Source organism: Eutrigla gurnardus, assembly GCF_963514095.1.
Source record: "Eutrigla gurnardus genome assembly, chromosome: 15".
Taxonomy (NCBI): Eukaryota; Metazoa; Chordata; class Actinopteri; order Perciformes; family Triglidae; genus Eutrigla; species Eutrigla gurnardus.
In genome coordinates, this window is record NC_139938.1 from 22,879,455 (window position 1) to 22,900,379 (window position 20,925).

At 41.5% G+C, this 20,925-nt stretch overlaps 3 protein-coding genes across 7 annotated transcripts; 2 read left to right on the forward strand and 1 right to left on the reverse strand.

Moving 5' to 3' along the window:
- The first annotated feature begins 1,673 nt into the window (after nucleotides 1-1,673).
- dnajc18 (DnaJ (Hsp40) homolog, subfamily C, member 18) lies at nucleotides 1,674-5,775 on the forward strand. Its single transcript, XM_084028524.1, has 8 exons — nucleotides 1,674-2,129; nucleotides 2,943-3,111; nucleotides 3,221-3,366; nucleotides 3,561-3,767; nucleotides 3,869-3,981; nucleotides 4,311-4,420; nucleotides 4,530-4,702; nucleotides 5,346-5,775. Exons 1-8 carry the CDS (start codon nucleotides 1,991-1,993, stop codon nucleotides 5,468-5,470), a joined length of 1,182 nt encoding a protein of 393 aa, XP_083884650.1. The 5' UTR covers nucleotides 1,674-1,990; the 3' UTR covers nucleotides 5,471-5,775.
- Nucleotides 5,536-16,703, reverse strand: brd8a (bromodomain containing 8a). Of its 5 annotated transcripts, none has more exons than XR_014598396.1 (20): nucleotides 16,450-16,703; nucleotides 15,944-16,040; nucleotides 15,542-15,611; nucleotides 15,393-15,442; nucleotides 15,125-15,247; nucleotides 14,935-15,015; nucleotides 14,748-14,812; nucleotides 14,110-14,252; nucleotides 13,261-13,446; nucleotides 12,195-12,285; nucleotides 11,770-11,919; nucleotides 11,526-11,686; nucleotides 10,832-11,303; nucleotides 10,674-10,717; nucleotides 10,280-10,548; nucleotides 10,046-10,138; nucleotides 9,879-9,947; nucleotides 9,333-9,667; nucleotides 8,362-8,406; nucleotides 5,536-8,161 (listed from the first exon to the last, which is right to left on the reverse strand). XR_014598396.1 is itself a non-coding variant. In XM_084028519.1 (20 exons), exons 1-20 carry the CDS (start codon nucleotides 16,490-16,492, stop codon nucleotides 8,102-8,104), a joined length of 2,595 nt encoding a protein of 864 aa, XP_083884645.1. In that variant the 5' UTR covers nucleotides 16,493-16,700; the 3' UTR covers nucleotides 5,536-8,101. The 5 variants fall into 5 exon arrangements, 4 of the variants coding, with proteins under 4 accessions (XP_083884645.1, XP_083884646.1, XP_083884647.1 ...); XM_084028519.1 differs by having other exon boundaries at nucleotides 9,385-9,667; nucleotides 16,450-16,700; XM_084028520.1 differs by lacking the exon at nucleotides 8,362-8,406 and having other exon boundaries at nucleotides 9,385-9,667; nucleotides 16,450-16,701.
- Nucleotides 16,704-19,778: 3,075 nt separating this feature from the next.
- Nucleotides 19,779-20,540, forward strand: gng8 (guanine nucleotide binding protein (G protein), gamma 8). The gene is made up of 2 exons (XM_084028418.1): nucleotides 19,779-19,916; nucleotides 20,236-20,540. The coding sequence occupies exons 1-2, from the start codon at nucleotides 19,833-19,835 to the stop codon at nucleotides 20,362-20,364; spliced, it is 213 nt and encodes a 70-aa protein (XP_083884544.1). The 5' UTR covers nucleotides 19,779-19,832; the 3' UTR covers nucleotides 20,365-20,540.
- The last annotated feature ends 385 nt before the right edge of the window (nucleotides 20,541-20,925 follow it).

Genomic DNA, 20,925 nt, shown 5'->3' on the forward strand with positions numbered 1-20,925 from the left:
TCAAGAAAAGAAATCCACTGACAAAGACAACACTGTGATCCACTTCAGATGCACAAATGACTGAAAGAAGACAAAGTATAATTAAATGAATTCTGGTTCTTTCAAATTAAATAATAATGGAAAGTTGATACAAGTGAAGCCCCAACGTCAAGCGACACTTACTATCACATGAATTTCTAGAATTTCCTTTCATACATGAATATTTTTTCTACTCAATGTTTCATCTTTCTATTTAATGATAACGGTATGTGAATTAAGGATGGACAAAAAGTGGTTTTTAAACACAGCATCTATGGTATGGAACGCATCAATGCATGCAATTAAGTTCCTAATTGTTATGTGAGATTATAATTGTGATAGTTGTGTTTCAAATAGTAAACTTGAATTATTTTATTTTTGAATTACATTTGTAGTTTTATTTGTCTCGTTTTATAAATTTGATAAATAGGCTTCCTTTGATTGTTTTTGTCCATTTTTTTCATTCTGTTATTTATTGCCACTGCTTTTAATTTTATATTGATTTATTGTATGCAGGGATGCCCTTCTAAGGTGTAACGCCTTGTGTTTATTTTGTTCTGTTGTACTGATGTACAGAAAATGTTCAATAGTGTGAATGAATATAATCTCAGTGAAAAGCAACTTTCAGGCTGCCAAAGCATGATAGCATGGTTTTCAGATGTAAATGAATCGGACACAAAGAAAATCATGTGTCGCACTTATGTTTAACAGGAAACATTGTACTCTGGTTATATTTACTGCTGATATTGTTACAATTTAGCTTATGGTTATTTTCCTTCCTCTGTTTCGGGTTCTTGTATGGTCTACATGCATATTTCAACAAACAAATATAATGGATTTTATCTTGCCACATTTTTTTTTATTATCTATGGGAATATGTTTTGGCATTTGACTTCCTAAATGATACACACATTGTAAGCATGCCCTATGGGACAAATCACATTTTTTTACTCTTGAATAAAATATGCATGAACAAAAATGTGCAAAATGCGAAGTTTTTAAATCAATGGACGTATTAATGCTTATTTTAGTTTTTAAAAATAAATACATGTCTTACTCTTAAACCCACCAAGAATATTTACTTCTTAAACGTTGATGACTGTAATCGAATAATCACACGACAGTTTCTTACATCTAATTGCTTTAGATGTGCTAATCATGTCAATGACTGAATTTACACAGATTGATGAAATTTAACATAATCCACATTAGTTAAATATGCAGTTTTCCAAATCCAATTAATCCCTGGTAGCCGGTGTCAGTGTGTCACCCAATAGAATACATAAATAAATGACCCACCAGACAAAATGTTTTGGGTTTCGGATTGAACCCTCCTACCTGAATGCACCACAAGGAGCGCGCCTTCGAACGGAAGCCCGTGAATGCCGCAGCATCACCTGCTTACTCAACCTTGTGGTTTTCCGAGGTGAACGTTACGTAACTGACAGGAAACGCGTCGGACTACAGTAAACAAATCGACCAAACGTGCTAACAGGCAGACAACCAACAGGTAAACACCGTCTTGGCTCGGTATCAGGGCGGCTTCGTACAGATTTCAGAGCGTTAACTCCACCGGATATGACGTGTCGCCTACCACCTCTTGTCCATCACAGCTCAGGAGGTTTAATTTAACAGGGTGGCCCTTTAAACCGTTACAAAAAACAACAACAGCAACAAAAGAACAGTCCATGTTTCCAGACCCTCACCTCTAGACAATGGCCCCGCTGGAGGCCCGCCGTGTGCAGCCTGACAACAACCGCCAGCGTCCGCTAATCGGATAGCGCGAAGGACTTTTGAGTGACTGCAAGCTCGCACCTAGCTACCGTTACGCAGCTGTCTGAAACCGAAGCTAGCCGGCTATCTGACGTTAGCTTACAGCGCCTCGCTTTTGCCACATGATATTGACGCACCTCGCACTGGAGACGGAGCTCCGCGGAACAGCGACCGGACCTGCACAGAAACACAGCCCCACATGAGCGCCGAGATGGACAAGGACGAAGCGGACCGGCTCATAGAGAAGGCGAAGCTGTGTTTACGGTCGGGGCGGAAAGATCGGGCGCTGCAGCTGCTGTACGAAGCCCAGAATATTTACCCCAGCACCCGGGCCAGAGGTAAAATTAGCTGACGCACATTCTGCAGTCTGGACTAGCTAACGTTGTTCAACCAGCTAATGTCTCAACTGTAAACTACCGACGTGTTTCAGGACGGCTGCGCTGTTGCTATTTTTAGAAGCACGGACACAAAATGAGCTAGCTTTGATATTTAATGTCTGCGTAGACTGCAAGCTGGTGAGGGCTCCCCCCCCCCCCCTGCAGTTAACTGTGAGCGACCGACTCCGGTTGCGTTGGCAGTAATGGGCATCATAACCATGATTCAGTTCTTTGAACGCACCGTGAAGGGGCAGGCAGCTGGATGTCACATGGGCCACTTTTGCAGCAGTTAATGACAAAGTTTTGATGTAAAGTGCAAAGACAGTATCCCCCCCCCCCCCCCCCCCCATCATATCGAGTACACAGTAGAGATGAAAACACGCCCACACACAGTGCTGGAGTCACTGGATATTGAGTATGGAAATGATATTTTGCCCTTTAACGTCACCAGATTTTAACACAAAGGGGAGGTTTTGGGAGAGGTCTGTGAGACAGCGTCAACACCATCAGAAAAACATCTAAAAGGAGGTTATTTTAGAAGAATGGTGTTCATGCCTCCATTTGAGTTTTCAGAGATATTCTGTGTATGTTTGTGTATCTATGAAGCCCCACTAAGATACTTAATGTGTCATGACCGAGTAGAGTGTTGTTTTCCACTCTCCATAATCCCCATTGTGATTTTCACCCATTAGTGGCGCTTTTCGTGTGTTCAGCTTTCCCCCCATTTACAACTGAATTGTCAGCTGACCTCAGACGCCGTGTCCTTGTTTGCAGTGCTGATAGATGCCATAGTAAGGAACGGAGGCACAGCTGCTCCACAGGCAAACCACGTGCCTCCGCCAACGGGCTGGAGAGACGAGGACATGAGCAACGGGGAAACGAGCAATGCCAGCGGTGACGAGAAGAAGAGCTACAGCGAGGATCAACGCCAGGGTGTCCTCAGGTGCACAGTTAGACGGAACAGATCTCTTGCACATAATTAGGAACCACATATGAGAGTTCAGGCTTCTGTTTTGACATATTCATCACACTTGTTCTTTTGTTTGTTGCAGGATAAAGAATTGCAAGGACTTTTATGAAATCCTCGGCGTTCCCAAAAATGCCAGCGATGAAGATTTGAAGAAGGCGTACAGGAAATTGGCCCTCAAATTTCACCCCGACAAGAACTTTGCTCCAGGAGCTACGGATGCTTTCAAAGGTACGACTTTTTTAACAGTGAGAGGTCATGGTGAGGTCAACAGCAGCACCTTCACACTCGTAGTCATATTTAAACCAACTTAAACTTTAATTAGGGTCAGAAATTCTTTCTTGAGCTCTTGATACTAATTTTTTGGCCCGAATGCGTGGACTGAATGTGTGATGTGACTGAAAGTTTCCCTCCTCTCCCGACAGCAATAGGCAATGCGTATGCAGTGCTGAGCAATCCAGAGAAGAGGCAGCAGTATGATCAATATGGAGATCAATCTGCAGCTTCCAATGCACCCCAACAGTCCACCCACAGTCGCCATGGACACTACCGAAGCTTCCACAGAGACTTCGAGGCCGACATTTCCCCCGAGGAGCTCTTCAACATTTTCTTCGGAGGGAGATTTCCAACAGGTGAGCGGTTGTGTGTGACGGTTTTACAGTCTAGGAATATTATCCGCGGTCTTATTGTGGAAGTGCAGATGCTCTAGAAGTGCATGCGTCTCTCTCTACAGGAAACATCCATGTGTACACCAACCAGGGAGCCTCCTACTCTCAGTTCTATCAGCCTCGTCGCCGACGTGCTTATGAGAGGCGCGAGGAGGTGGTGGAGGAAAACCAGAGTCAGGTCAGTGACTCATGAAACCTGAAGACAAATCCCTGTTAAACAACCGGAGTATCATGTTGTGATCTCCTCCTAGAGATATGGCTACATTCTAATCATTAACACGCTCTGGAGACATTTTGGGAATGCATTTTTTAACACGGCTGCAGCCCTTCAGTAACTGATTTCCCATAATGATTGATCTCGTCATTCATTTATTCTCATAACCGAAGTGACTTTATTGCTCCGCGGTTTGCCTCAAAGATGCAGCAGTACTGTGCTGGCAGGAATCAGGGGAGCCTACATACGGCGTTATATGCATTATAATCTGTGCTGATTTTATCTTCCCACAGAACACCTTCACAGCGCTGCTGCAGCTTCTCCCTGTGCTGGTGCTAATCCTCATATCAGTGTTTACTCAGATGATGGCCACTAACCCGCCCTACAGTCTCTTCTATAAGCCGTGAGTCCGTCACGCCATTAAACTTACTACCGTGACGTTTTTTTGGCAAATCCCCGGTTTCCGCCATGGTTTTCACCGAGTGCATTTTAATCATGTTTTGGGGTTTCAGGGCCATGGGGCTGGTGGTGTCCAGGGAAACGCAGCACATGGGGGTCCCATACTATGTGGATAAAAGCTTTGAGAAGGAATACCGCGGAGAGGCGCTGGATGAACTCGAGACAACAATTGAGAGTGACTATATGGAACACCTGCAGAGCAGCTGCTGGAAAGAGAAACAGCAAAGTAAGCAAGCAGCTCATTTGGCTTCGTTGTGGTGCAGGTATCACTGACTTGGATAAAGAGTCATTATTTTATATTATTTTCTGTCCACCCCCTCAAATCACATTGTATTCCATTGGAGTAGTGCAACATAATAAGAAATACTTTTGTTACCTTTCTGGCGGGGAGTTAGATGTTAGCATTGATGATACTCTCTGATCTTTACATTAAATAAATAAATTAAAAGTCAGCAGCTGGGAGCAGTCACTTCCTGGAGTCTCTGCTGGTTGCCTGGCAACTGGTCTTAGCTAAGAAATATTCCAGCACCTACCCCCCACATAGAAAAGCGAAATGACGTTTTTTCTCCTTTTTTTGTACTGGAACAAACAGGATGTAGTGTGTTTTGATCTTTAGAGGTGGCAGGCATGCAGGTTTTGTAACGGCTTGACAAAGTCAGGCTAGCTGTTTCCATCTGTTTCCAGCCTTTATGCTAAGCTAAGCTGACTGGCTCTAGCTTCATATTTACCATGCAGACTCGAGTGGTATGGATCTTTTCATCTAACTCTCTGCGAGAAAAGCTAATGAGTGTATTCCCGAGACCTATTTTCCATTTCAAGTGTGAAAGCTATTTTAAACGGTTGTCTTGTCATTCTGTCGTGCTTTTCAGAGTCGGACTTGGCAAACCTCGGACAGCTGTACAGAGATGAGCGATTAAAGCAGAAGGCCGAGTCGATGAGGCTGGACAACTGTGAGAAACTGCATCGACTGGTTGGGCGTCAGAGAGGCAAATGAGGACTGTTAAAGAGGAGACCGTGTTTCTTTACAGACTTTACCATAATGCATTTTACTGTAAGGAAAGGTACAGTGCAGTCGGTGGGACATCATGCCACTGGAAACAATGTGCCTTCTCTCCTCTTTGATGGTAGGAATTAAGAGTTGCATGTTCGCTGCCAACCCTGGCTGTGGTGGTAGCAGCATCACGTGCACACTGACTGTGGCAGTGTGCGTGTGGTGTCTCAGAGCCTTTAAACTTTCTTATAGAAATGGCATGACATACGGGGTCTCCCTTTGGGGCTACGAACGGCAGCAGTATGTTCACTCATACACGTTTTATTTAAGTTATGTAGCTTACTTTAATTTATTTTCTGTGTGTCCTCGCTGAAATTGTAGGTGTATTTATTTAATAGTTCATAAGAATAATGATAATAAATGTTACTTGAGCATCTTGGCTCATCTTATTTCTGTAGGAACTACAGTGACTTAGATCAAACTGTAGTCTTTGGACAAATCGGAGAGCTTCTGTACTGTGAAATGACAGAGGACCTTTTATTTATTGTTACAACATAAATCAGACATTAGAAAGGACTGCAACATCTGTACTGTGGTTAATCAGCACAGGACAGTAACATCTGGATTTGATCGGGTCGTGTTAAAAGGTTGTACTTGCCAAAAAAAGTGTGCTTTCCCCTCGCATAGGGTTTTATTCCATAAGTCAGTAAACTTCCATTCAGGAAGTTGTTCAGTATTTTAGCTGCAGGCTATGTATTGAGGTTCAAGCATGAGAAAGGACGAACCCCTGTTGTGGGTTGCAAAAAGAGGCAATTTTTGAAGAAGCCATTTTTGATTTGTCACAAGCGAAGAGTCCAGTTCAACAAAAAAAACAAATAAATGACATATTCACAGTACCTGGTAGATACTGGAAGCTTTATAGTGAGGCATGCAATACCCTCTTTTCCCAAACCGTGCATCTTCAATCTATTTTGGAGAAAATATGATTTGGCCCATCCGCACCTTTTATACCGATGTTTTATAAAGACGACACACTTTTGTTTTGAAAATCTCATCGTTAATAGAATTATTAATTTAAATCCAATTTCTACTAAATATCTGTGGACAGGAAGAACTTTCTCCCACAGCGAGGAGGAACAAGTGACTGTGACTTTTACTGGTCAGATCCTGTCATGAGTAGGATGCTACTTTTGTGGAGGTGTTAACTTTAATTCTTCCTACCAACCACGGATGATTCAAACCATATACACACACATTGTTTTTGTGCACTAAGACTGCCAAACTGCCTTAGCTGTTCTCATACTTAAGAATTCAGGTTCATCTCAAGCACTTTTAAGTTAATATTTAATCCTTTGTTCCCTATTGTTACTGTTGCATGCACCCTAGTGAGAGTGTTTTCTTCGTTACGTACTTATTTTCCTGCCAACACCTCTTCATGACTACTGACACGGTAAATGTTAATCGATTTAGAATATTCAGGTCCACGCTGTAACTCAAAACATGGAAAACCTTTACTGTGATACACAAAAATCAGGTTTTGGTATCAGTCGGGGTGGTTACACACCTAAATTGAGTTTTCAGCCAAATATACCTGAAAATTAAAGATGTAACAAGAATATGTTTTGGCCCGTGTGATTTGTTGACTCACTGAATGCTTAATTTGTTTTGGTCACATCGTATATTATGACATCATCATTAGAAGACTACGTATCCTACTGAAGGTATAAGAATCGGAGTCTCCTCATGTGAATGTGATCAGGCAGGGAGACTGAGTGAACATCAAATATTTATATTTAAAAAGGTAATAAAGTCATGCAAAATATATCACAGAAGCTGAAGCAAACACATCTATGTCTGAACCACTCACTACCTGCTCTGGAAAAACATCACAGATTTGTGCAAATTCAAGCTTAACAAATTAGAATGAGGGATCTTAATTAAGATTTATTGTTTACACATTTAAAAGTCCACAAAACAGTTTCATAACGTTTTTTCAAAAATACTGAAAATGACTGAATATGCGTGTAAGTACCATTTCATGGGTAAGTATAGCTCAGATAAAATCAATTCACAAATAAGACGGTCATATTTGAAATAGTATTAAAATGAGTTAACTAAAATAAAACTTGAATGGTTTTATACCAGCAATGAAAATGTTTGTTTGAAATTAGGACGTGCCCCTCTCCCTGATCATTCTGCACTTCTAGGTTAATCAGACTCTTTGGCCTCTGCTTTTCCACATCATTAACATGGTATGTTTCTCAAAGTCAAATAATCTGAACTACTACTTAATTCAGACGATTTGTAAATTAGGAGTAACTTATCTTTTTCTTATACAACCTGATGTAAGTCAGAGCAGGCTAAGTCGAGTGATCTGCAGTTACGTCGATGAAAAGTTTGACCTATTCTTTCTGCCCATTTGTAATCTGGGATTATACAGTCTGTAATCCATGTCTGTATAGCCGTCTCGAGGGAAATGAGCTTCTCCAAATTACAGTCTATCCATTGACGCCAGAGTGCAAATAAAGGTTACACTGCATTGTGTGCAGAGTGAGAATCTGTGCAATTGACAATAAGTTCAGTCTTTACTTCACCTCGGGGACACCGTTTTTTCAAAATGTTCATACTGTCGGTTCATTTCTTCATCTTGAGGTCAGCTTCTATGGCACAACGGCGCCCTCTGGTGCCTCCATCCTGCAGTCGGAGAGGAAGAAACGACCCATTAGACCACCCGTCTTCACTCATGTGTGCGACTTGAGTGACACCAGTGTTACACTGTACAAACAAATTGTGCTTCAAGATGTCACAAACTGACTGCCTCGGGGGGAGGTGGGGCAAGAAAAGCCAAGAAAGTAAGCAAAAAGTTTTAAAGACTGCCGACTGTGGGTACTTACAAACAGAGAAAGAAGGAAGGCAGGAGAGGACATGGAGAAAGTGTCCTGTGAGAGGGAAATGATGCATATCAGCGCTGCGACACAAATCGAGAGGAAGCAAAATAATGCCAAGAAAGATAACAGAAGGTATCAAAGAAATCTATCCAGGAGAGGGAAAGGTCGAGATCAGCTTTAGGAGAACTCCTGCTGCACCACACACACATACAATCAGTATATTGCCATGTGGTTATTTTAACTGTTGTGTTAATCTTGCTGCATTGCAATTGAAGAATTTATCCACGTTAGATATTTTTAAAGGAACATGCTGGCATATTAATGACATACAACAGCATTCTTGTCAACTACTTTTCAAAGCACAGCATGACATTTTGGTCATCCATCTTCTAGTCAACTACTGGTTTCAGTTAACTGCTGTAATGGAAGTGCTTTGCTTTGTAATCTGTAACAGATCTCCAGTGTTAACATTAGCAGTCACATTATCATGTAAAATATGATGCAAGTAAAAGTGACTAAATATTAGTTGTGATTCATCAAGCCAATTATCTGCAAGTTCATTTTCATAGTCGTGAAATTAACGTAAAAAAACAATACCTATTATATTATTGTATTATTACATTATTGCCTACCATTTTCCAAAGCATAAGTGTCATGTTCTAAAACACACGTTTTCCTTGGAGTCAACCATTGGTTTGTGATACATACAGTAATCGCCACAGTGAACAATGCCTTGTGTTTTTATAGTATTATTAATCTAGTAATTCAAATATAAGGTGTTGCATTCATCAAAGATATCTGAAAAAGTCACAAACTGACAAACTTGACTTCTGACAAAGATATTTTGACTTAAGTTAGCATAAGAAACCAATGGCTACCTGAAAGGATATTTTTTGTAACAAACGAATGTCATGCTTTGGAAAATGTCAGGCAAGCTCTACTTTTCCTTCTACCTTTAAGTCAGCCTGTTGTCTCACCCTTGTCTCTTCTTCTGTACTCTCTGCTTTTGTCAAAATTCTAGTGAAGCACCTTGTCAGTAGAGTCCTGTTTGCGTGTGCTCTCACGGCCCCTCAGGCTCTTGGCGCTGATACCAGACTCTGATGTCTCCATGATGAGCTGGGTAGCCAGAAACTGCTGGATCTGCTCCAGGACATCACGCTGCATCTCCAGAGCCATGTGGTACACATCATGGTCCAGGCTGTTGTACATGAGCGCATTCTGAAACATCAGCATGATGTCCCTCTGGAACTCAGCGGTGGTCCGGATCAAACCCGTCTCAATGCTCTTCTTAATGGCCGCAAGGTCCATGGGCCTGCAGAAGTGAAGAGAGGTGGATCATGATGTTGAACGTCAACAATCCAATGTCATGCAGCAAAAACAAGGTTGTTTTTTTCATTAGTGACTGGAAAGTTTATTTGTGCGATGTAAGATTTCCACTCTGCACGAGCTATATGACAAGCGATTGCTATATAAACTATTATGGGAATGACGATATGACCACAGGTAACATATCCTGAGCTTACCTCTGCACAATACTGTGGTACCCAGGTGCTATCTCATCTGTAACTGGCTGCAGGAAGACGTTTGCATACCTACAAAAGGTTCACATAAATCACATCTGTTTCACAAATGATGCAACGGATTACATTTATCAGAGGCTGAGCATCGGTGACGAGGGTCATATTCTGACCTGTGATTGGCCGCTGCACGCCACACCAGCATAATGGCTTTTTTCCAGATCTTGTGAGCCTGTAGAGCTTCTAGGTCCTCGCTGCACACAGAACTGCACAACAATGGTATGTAGGGAGGGAGTTAGCACAAACAGAGAGAGGTCATTTCTAAGCAAAACCGGCTCTGCAGCATGACACAGCATTAATGACAGCAATGACTCTTTGCCGTGTGTGCCGGCATGTGTTTCACTCACAACTGCGATGAGGTGGGGCTGCTGGGGATTGAGTCTGTGGTTGTGTGCAGCTGAAGAGACGAGGAAGCCGTGTGCAGGCTGTACCCATCCTCACTCTCGCTGGCCGCAGGTTCGAGCTCCATCTCGCCGTCTGGCTCCGACAGGAATCCCTCCACCCTGTCGCCCTCTTCTTCTCGAAACACTTCTGGCCCATTGAGCCGATTGTACACTTTAGTCCCTGAGGTGGTCTCTCCTCCCCCAACACTTATTCCACCCTCTGCTTTCATCCCCTGCAAAGACGGAGCAAGATGCAGAGATGCAAACAGAGCTTACACTGTAGCAATACTGCGGAACTACTGCACTCTGCATTTCATTACAAGCATTGTGATCGCTCTGTCCTCGTTGGGTGCTATACCTTGGGATGCCTTTCTGTCAGTGGGCTATCTTCTAATACTGAGTCTGCCAAGATAGTAAAGATGAATAATAAGAAGGAAATGGTTATGCAAAAATGCATAGTTGCATGCAAACTGCATGTTATGAAGCAAGTGAATATTTATGCATGGGTGTGCATACCTCCATGGGGTTTTTCAGGTCTTTGCTGTGCCCACTTCTCACTCTCATATTTTATAGTAACATCCAATGAAATTTGGCTTTTCTGCTGCGCCAACACTCCAGTCTCGCTCATTGCCTCAGGCTGTGGAGGTGCTCCATTGTGGAAGTGCTCCAAATTCTTTGAGCTGCGCGAGGATGAGGAGGTGGGAGGAAGGCCCCTTAGTCCCATGGGGAATGCTGCAACGCCGTTATCTTGACTGTTGCACAGAGAGGAGAGTGAAGCAGAAGTCCCACCCTCAACTTCTAACTCTACTGGCTTCCCCTCCAGGCTACTGTGAAGAGATAAGGACTGTGGGACCCCTGCGGGGTGGGACTCATGGGGCTGGAATGGCCCAGCCTCCCAGGCACCAGACAAAGCATGGCCGTTCTCCTCACACAGTGACAGCGCAGCCTCAACTGCAGCTGCATCCAAAGCCTCTGCAGTCTCATCTGTCTGTAGGGGAAGAGATATGACTCTAGATCTTCAAGAATACTTTTTTGTCATAGTTTGCCATGTCCTGCCCTGTAAATCTCAGCAGTGATGTTGATGAGTAAACTATTATTATAACTCACTAGACTAGATTAAATGAATACCACATTTTGAAAGAATATTTAAAACCTCAAGCAGACATTATTTACCACAAATAATGCTGTCAAAATACATAGTACTTTTCACCTTGTCCTCAATGATGGCAATAATGTCCCCCACTGTCTTCAGGTCCAGCTCACCCCCCATGTAGCACACAGTCACGTCCTCCTCACTGAGCTCTGACACCTTGTCCTCTGCACAGATAGGCTGGCATCCGGGGGGCAAAGACGGCACCATCACATCCAGCTCTGCACACAGACAACAACTTCTTTTGTTTTCCAAGATCTCACTCTAAACTAGCAGTTGTGGCATTAGCAGGCAGTGGACGGACCTGTATTTGCTGAGGCAGTGGAGTCAACAGACACAAACGTGGCAGCAGAGAGAGGAGCGCTGGAGGCTGAGTCTGCACTGACCATGAAACCTAATGGGGCAGAAAACTGGGTGGGACCTGCCTCCAGGAGACGAGACAACATCGGGGCACCTGCCATGCAAGCATTCGTACACATTAACACACAAAGTGCAGCGTGCAGACAAAGGAGTGGAGGCTGTCAGCTTGCCAATGTATGAGCAATCAACAGTAACACTTTTATATTACAAAGCAAACATACATTTACGATTCAAAGAATAAAACAAAAAAAAATGCAAAACATTGTTTTTTGGAATTCTACTAAATATCATCTTGACTCAATTCAGATTCAATTATTTTGTGAGACGTTTATTTTCACTTGGACATGAAACAAGTCACTGGATCTGTACCTGTTGCCTGAGAGATAGGTTGGCTAGGTGGAGTCAGCTGCAGGTCATGTGCTCCGGCCATATTACCGGTGGTCACGTCACCTTCCCCGGTCTGGGATACAAACACACACATGCATGTCAAACATTTATTTTTCCACAGGTTATATTGCACGTGAAGTGCACATCAAGTATTACTATTTATGTTCCAGCCTGTAATTAAAAAAAACCCACACATAGCAATTAATGACGTGAAAGTGATTTTTATATGTACACTATATCATTTTATAATTAATATTATGACAGCTCCGTGGCTGCAATGGGAAATAATGCCAAACAGGAACCATACATACATACATACATACATACATAGGACAAAGGGCAACCTGGAAGCAAAAGTCAGTCACCTGCAGTCTGCTTAAAGACGTAAAACATTCAAAGGTTCATTGAAACAAACCATTTGACTCGCCAATAGCCAAATATAGCCAAACCACTACAACTAGAACATGAAAGCAAATGCAAGACATATTTAGTGATATATTAACTGTCAAATGATATTTCGAGGTACAAAGCTAGATTATTTCCTAACTGAATGTATGGCTTCTTAGACTTTTAAAATAGAGCTCCCGTTTCCAAAAATACAAAACAAACGGGCATTGGACCACAAACAGAAGTAATATGGGGACAGAAGACAGGCATATTCAGGACACTGCAGTGGTTCAAAACAGGACTACAAATTAACTTTTGCAGTGCAGCCGAAGGCAACAACTGAACCCCATTAAGAAGGAGTGGAATTAGTGGAGGAGTGGTTGCTCACACATGCATCCCATTTAACTTTGCACAAGATTTCCTGCTCTGAAAAAACGACTGTTAACAATCCAACACAGTACAATGCAATGCATTTACAAAAAACGACTAAAGGCTTAATTAAATTGGCAAAACAAACCGCATCTGCCAATTCCACAAAATACAAAATGAACCACAATTAACTACAACTAATGAGATGAAGATGGGATGCCCTGCAGACTTATGCATATTAATTACAGAGCTTGATGCTGATGGCAAAATACAAGAAGTCCCCTCCACATACCAGTCTGGAATTTGTGGCCAAGATATTGCCTTTCTTCAGTAACTCTGAGAGGAGTGGAGACGGTGGAGGGGTGCTTTTCTGGCACTGCAGCTTCTTTTGTGGAGAGTCATCCAGAAGTAAACCGGGGCTGAGCTCATCATTACCACAAGACTCTGCAATTGTCATTAATCTGGGTGTTCCTGAAGCCTAGAGACAGAGATAGGGAACCGTGAGTCACATTCCATAGCAATTAAAGAATACTTTCATTGATCAACACTGATTAAAGGTCTCTAATATGTTTCTGGGAGTTATATATAATGAATAAAGCCATAATTGAATTCTGTGTTTATGCCTTACAGCAGTGCTGTCAAGTTACTTCTAACAGTTAACATGCAGGATCATATACCGGTATATATATATATATATATATATATATATATATATATATATATATATATATAAAACAAATATATATATAAAATTTTATATATTTATATCAAAATATATAAAATTATATATTTTGTTATAAATATACATATATATATAATATATATATAAAATATATTTTATATATAATATATATATAAAATATATTTTATATATATATATATATATAAAATATATTATATATATATTATATATATAAAATATATATAAAATATATTATATATATATATATAATATATATTATATATATATAATATATTATATATATATATATATATATATATATATATATATATATATATATATATATATATAATATATATATATATATATATATATATATATATATATATATATATATATAAAATATATAATATATATAAATGGCTTATGTTAAATACTTTTGAACCTACAGTGACTTACATTCTTGGGCGATGCCAGATCCAGTGTCAAGCATTCCAGCTGGTCACCTGTTGAGAACTCCTGGCTTGGGGAGCTGCAGCCTGAGGGCGATTGCACGATGATGCCAGGCTCTTGCTTAGGTTTGTTCTTTGCCACCTGTCTGGCTGGAAGAGGGAGATTCACTTATCAGACACACAAAATGTTCAATGTCCCCTTTTTAATTGTTTATACAAGAAAAATGTGCCATGACCTTCCTACTAAATGATTATAAATGTGGTACAGATATTGTGGGCCCCCAAAGGAAGGATCCCACCGTCTTTGGTGACTTTTTCCACATGACATAAATTCATACTCTCTCACGCTACCGAAGCTTCATCAGCCTGCTGTGAGATTCGTGCCGGCACAGTTTAGAGTCTCCATCCCTACAGACTCCATGTTAGCATGCTAAATGTATGCACTTGAGAATGCTACACATTTAACAAGCTAATATGCTTTACATTACATACCTTAACAAGACTGTAGATGGAACACCTGAGAAAGTTTTAACTGACTTGTTTTCCTGAAGTAAACATACCATTTATGGAGCATCGCTAAAATAACTGAAACCCTTGTTTTTTCTATATTGATGTTAACATACGCCCTGAAGGTGAGAGAGATACCCTGATAAGCAGCATTTGTGTTTTTCCTTCTGGACTCTGCTTCCTCCTCCTCCCGTTTCTTCTTCCTGACAGACACACAGATTTTGCGTGTTAGCGGAGGGTCTAATTCCTAAGCTTTACAAACACAAAGAGATTTGTAGAGTATCATTGTTTCAACAGAACAGATGGAAAGTGTGTTGATTCTTACTGCAAAATGTCTTCCCATAACTCTTTTAGTTTGGAATCCAGACATCCGGCTTGGATCAGTTCAGCCTCTTTCTTCAGTTTCCTGTGAAAACAGCACATCAAACTAATCTCATCGACGCAGTTCGCGATGCAACCATGTTTTTCCTGCCTTCACGACGACGGTTCATGTTGTTAAAGATGTGCTAGTGTACCTGTGCTTCTCCTGTGTTTCTTTGATCAACTTCTTCAGTGTGTCAATCCTGTCGGCTGTCAGCCTACGTACGATCACATCCTCCACCGTCTCCACCACTTCACCTCTCTCACCACGCTTACGCCTGAAGGCAACAATGCACTATTAGTTTAAGACATTTTTGTCTGGCATGTACTGTCAATGTGTCGAGCAGTCGATGCTGTGTGATCTAGTTTAGCTGGCGAGACTACAAATGCTTGCTGGAGGTAAGAATTCACGTGTGCACTCACTTCGGGGCCTCCGTTGTTTCCAGCAGCTCGGAGTACTTGGAGGCACAGTGCTGTGGAGAGGCAACAACAGTACAACGTAAGGAACGTAGAACAGAGGTTGTGAGTTTGGTCATTGTGGTCCGCGGTACAGAGCTCGGACTGTGTCGCACCTTTTGAGAGAACCAGTCAGGTGGTCTCCCGGGTTCTGCAAATGGTTTGATTGCCCGACTGACAGAAACCCTGTCGAGATGAAGACATTAGAGGTGAAATACGCATTAATGGCTTCAAGTCCAAAACAGGCTTTCTATTTCTGTCCTCGTCTTAGAAATGGTAATGATAAACAACTTGACTAACTAGATATTAAAGGAATTTAAGTCTTTTAGTTGCAGAATTAAAGCATGCATGGGGTAACATCATGGATGACAGCTACAGACAATTATTTTGTCCATTTAAATCACAAAGAGCAACAATTCACATGTTAAAACTACAAACGTCTATGTATGACTACATCATGGATACATGGCAAGGGAATGATTAAGACCAAAGGGGGGCAGGACTCAGGAGTCCAGTACCAGTTCTGGTCTCCACTCTTCATGACAGATGTGGCCAAACACAGCTTCTCCCTCACCGACCATGGCTCTGTTGGTCCGATGACAAGTAGCTTGTGTTCTGCAGATGAGGAGGAAAGCGGGTCAAAAAACACGCGTTTAGACGTTCACACATCCGAGCCTGCAGGGATCCGGATCCGGCCTGGTGGTGCGGACCCTGCGTCTACTCTCCGGAGGTCTGAGTCCCCGTGCTACCTAACGCCTCCCACCGCGCACGTTGTAACTGCTTGGAAACGAGTGCATAAAAATACAAATAAAAATAAAAAGGGAAGCATGTCGGCGGGAACAGGAGGCGCCATTAGTGTAAACAAAAGCTGTCATGTGTCTTAATGATGCCATTAATCCTCGCAGCTGGGGGGGGGGGGCTTACGGTGCCGTGCAGGAAGTTAACGTTAACGGTAAAAAAAAAAAAAAAAAAAAGCAGTCAACGCTAACGGATAGCATGCCGTGACATTTACAACGTTACTCACTTCCAACCCCGTTTGCCATCTTCCTGTCATCCCGACATCCCATACATCTCGGTGGACGGAAACCCGGCAATAAAACACAACACACATCAAACGGAGGACGTTAGCGTGGATGGATGTTACGTTACGGAGGGAGAAGGAGGGCTTCTTTCCCCCGAGAGGGTTCTCTCTCTAACGTTAGCTAGCGCGCTGAATCACCGCTGTCCGTTAACGGTCACTTACGCCTTCAGCGGTGGGCAACTTAAAGATCAACTCGCTAGCTCACATGCTAGTCTCTCAACTAAGATGAGTCCACGCACTGTGTGCTAGCAAAAAGACAAAAAAACACACAGCACACAGCCAGGCGAGGGAGCGTAGCTAACCGTATTCACTAACGTTATTTATCAGCAGCGAAGTGTCCGTACACGCCCACCACAGAAGATGGTACAGCCCTGCGTGTCTTCACTTAGCTAACGCTCAGTTTAACCATCTTATATCGGCTAGAGAATACCAGCAACAACAACAATACGTTCACACGTACGCATTAAAATGATCTACAACAGCCTTTATATAAATATATACATTTATATATAGATATTTGATGCCACTTTAGTGTAAAATCATAACCAAAATGCAAAATGTGTGCACTTGTTTGTCAGTAGTAACACATATTTAGCATTGTGACATTAGAAAAATTTAACTAGTGCACAAATAGTACAGATTCACTATAGAAAATGACATTCATATGGAATATCTAAAGTGCCAAAAGAAGAAATAATGTGAAATACAATAAACATTCCTATATGCTTTTCTTTAAATCAAGGATTTTACTGCCATAATTAATCCAAAAGCATGTTAAAAGGTAATGCATTTACCTTTTCGTCTAAAAAATATGAATAATAAAAATAAAAATATGAACAATTAGAACAGAGAAAAACCGCATGGAGCGTAAAGGTAAACCTGTGTTTGCTGTTCTGACTGTGAAATGCTAAGACGGCTTATTCATAACACCAACGAGGCAGTCACACACGCAGAAGGAGCAACAGACTAGAAACACAGGTTTTTAAACATACAGTATGACCAACCATCCATCATTTTAAAATGAATATCTTGGTCTGAGCTTCAAATGTTTTCAGGCTATTTGGAAAGCACCATAAGATATTGCAGATAAAATGTCCTCCATGTTGCTGGATCTCCCTTTTATGAACAACTGCTGGGCCTGTTTCTATTTTTGCAATCCCATATTTAAGCTTTAACTGGTGGTAACACGTATTCTTACCTGTAATCATGCCAGAGTAGAGAAGTATGTATTTTGCATTGTGTGTAGACTGACGAATAAGGATAAGGCTGAAGACAGATGTCTGTATTGTTAACGTCAAACATTAAACAGGCGGACACAATGATGATAGCGTATCCAGACACTACGCCCTCCTCTCAGGTTTCATCGATGTCTTCCATCAATGAACAATAAAGGAAAGGAGACATGCTGGTCGGCTGACTGGATGGATGGTTGGAGTTCACACTTGTCAAGTGAAGGCAACAAAATGAAGTTGTTGCTAAGAAGGAACCCATTCTTTGGAACATCCTCCTCTTATGCAACACAACACACCGGGCAAATTATATTTTTGGACCCTTGGTGACCGAGGTCGGATAGGTGAAGGGGCAAACTCCTTGTACTCGTATGGTCCGGTATCTTCCACAGAGAGAGACCAATTACTACGGGGAAACAAATGTTAATGAGGCACTTGACATTTAACTTCACAGCACTGCCTCGCTCCCCGCTGCTGTGTGGAATAACAGTCCGTCTAGAGCAGAGAGCGGCAGCCTCGAGGAGGGGAATGACTCTCAGAGAAAACTCACACCTTGACAAAACCTCACTCTTGCAAACTGGCTGTATTGAATGTTAGCGAGTGCTCTTGTATGGCCTATTTGTTGAAGGACAGAATATGGCTCTTAAATAGGCTATATATTTTTGGAGGTTGATGTTACACATTATACTGCAAATCTGCATGATGCTCCATGTAAATCCCAGGTTATATCTGACCTATTGTGAAAATCACACGGTAAACTACAAAAAGGGAAACATATTAAAGTACATACACTGTAAAAGCACATGAAACAGACATGCATGTCAGTGACATTTGGAGGATGATTGTTTTTTAAATCCAACATTAAATTCTGCCTCATAATAAACTCAATATTGATTCTCCCTGCCCACTGCACATAAATCAAACGTACAAGTAGATCCAAATCTGAAAGATTTGTTGGAGAACACATCATAAATAGGAAAATCAATTAAAGTGATGGAAAACAACCTTTTCTCTTGGGAGCTCCCTCATTATAGTCTAATTTTCATGTTGCTGGCAGATGTTATGCAGACAAAAGGTGTTGTTTTTTTAAGTGTGTCCCTTTATATTAAATGCACTAAAACATCTTTAAACTTTAAATCTAATCCCTATCAAGGCTCTTTAAATGTCTGTATCCAACATTCCATCTGCTAACACAAGCTCCTATCAGCTCAGGTAAGCAAGTGAGGGAGACTCTAGAGATGAAGGGCACGCCACATGTTGCCTTTAACTGCTGCACCGAGCCCATCCCGGGGGCAGAACCACAGCTACTTATTCTGAAGGAGGGAGCCGACTGAAACCTTCCTCCTCATCTTTACCATTAATCTCACCTCATCCGTCGGAGTGGAGGACCCCGTTGAAGACGAGCGCAATTTCCTTCCAGGAGCCCAACGGTCGTCGTCGCTGGTCTTGTGGTGAGTGACGTCGTGATGAGTTCGGTTGAAAAATTCAGAATTCTGTTTAAGTACAGAGTCATGGCCACCCATCTCTAAGTGTGTTGTTATTGATGTTTTCAGAATGTTTTCATTCAGGTATGAATTATATTAGTACATAGAAATACTGATAGACAGCGATGGACAGACACTGACACAAATAGTCTATTGTTGTTGAGTAATGATGGTTTTTGTTTACTGCTCTCTAAAAGCAATGTAAGACTGACCTTTTGCACCTGAGCAACATAATAGCAGCAGATTGACCTCTCTCGTTCAGAACCTATTCTGAACGAGCGTCAGGTTAGTGTTAATGTTAGGTGTATTTACATCCTCGACGAGCGGATGCCCTCCCCCGGGGAAGCTGCTCTGCCTCCCCTCCCTTCTCCTTTGAGACCCTCCCTGAGCCACTTGCAGCTGAGACCCAGGGAGCAGAATTAATAAGCAAATTGAAACTGACTCAAACCACGGCACACCTTCGACAAACACCTTCACAAATGTGTTGGTGCTTGAGAAGTGCATCGTGCTTATGTTTTTTTTAAATCCCGCTTACTTTTTCAGCGCTGCGTTTGGTTGTTTTTGTCTGATCAAGTCGACGTTTGATGGTTTTCTCCAGACTTTAGAGGGCAGGATGTCCAACAACATGGCCAAGATTGCAGATGCTCGCAAGACAGTCGAACAGCTGAAACTGGAGGTCAACATAGAGAGGATTATGGTGAGTATAATGTTACGGAAATACGTAAAGTTGCTTTGGATTGGTAATTATTACGCCATGTTTGTTTTAATGAATGAATAAAAAAAATGCCTCTTTACTTTCCAATTTTAATTAATATATTTTTTAAATTTGAAAAAAAGGAAAGCTGAATTTAGGTTGTTTTGATCCTTTCCCCCTCTCCTTTTCGACACACACACACACACACACACACACACACACACACACACACACACACACACACACACACACACACACACACACACACACACACACACACACACACACACACACACACACACACACACACACTTTTGTACAGATATCCAAAGCAGCGGCTGACTTGATGGCCTACTGTGAAGCTCATGCCAAAGAGGACCCCCTGGTGACACCGGTACCTTCTTCTGAGAACCCGTTTCGAGAGAAGAAATTATTCTGTGTAATACTATAACCCCTATGTGTACAAGAAAAACGTCAACTCATTAATACTTTACATTAGCTAACAACAAGTGAGCTTTTAAAATGTTTCTTTTTACAACATTCCTTTTTGTAAAAACTTTTGTAGCTTGTGACTAACAACCTGAGGAATGATCATCATTTGAATATAATGACTAATCAAAGCAATAAAGATTAATCAAAAGTGGGTGCAAAGTTCAGGTCCACGCCGTTGCCTCTCCTTCTGCACACAGATTATATCAGCGTTTATATATTAACTCAATAAGTTCTTCTTTTGGCATTGCTGTTTTAGACTGACCAATTGTATGTTATTAAAAGGCTAAATAAATGATAATGTCACACTTGTTGCTGTGCTCTAAATGTGTTTTCATACTGTAACAGCATGAACAAAAATACTCTTATATTAATGTGTCTAAGAAAAATGTTTTTGAAATACCTGACTTAATAAAATTCTTGTATCAGGTATTGTTTTTCTGCCTGAATGTCACCGTCGTTTCCCTGGAGGATGTGCCTATAGCTCACAGAAACCAATGCAAATGGTGGGTGGGGCTATGTG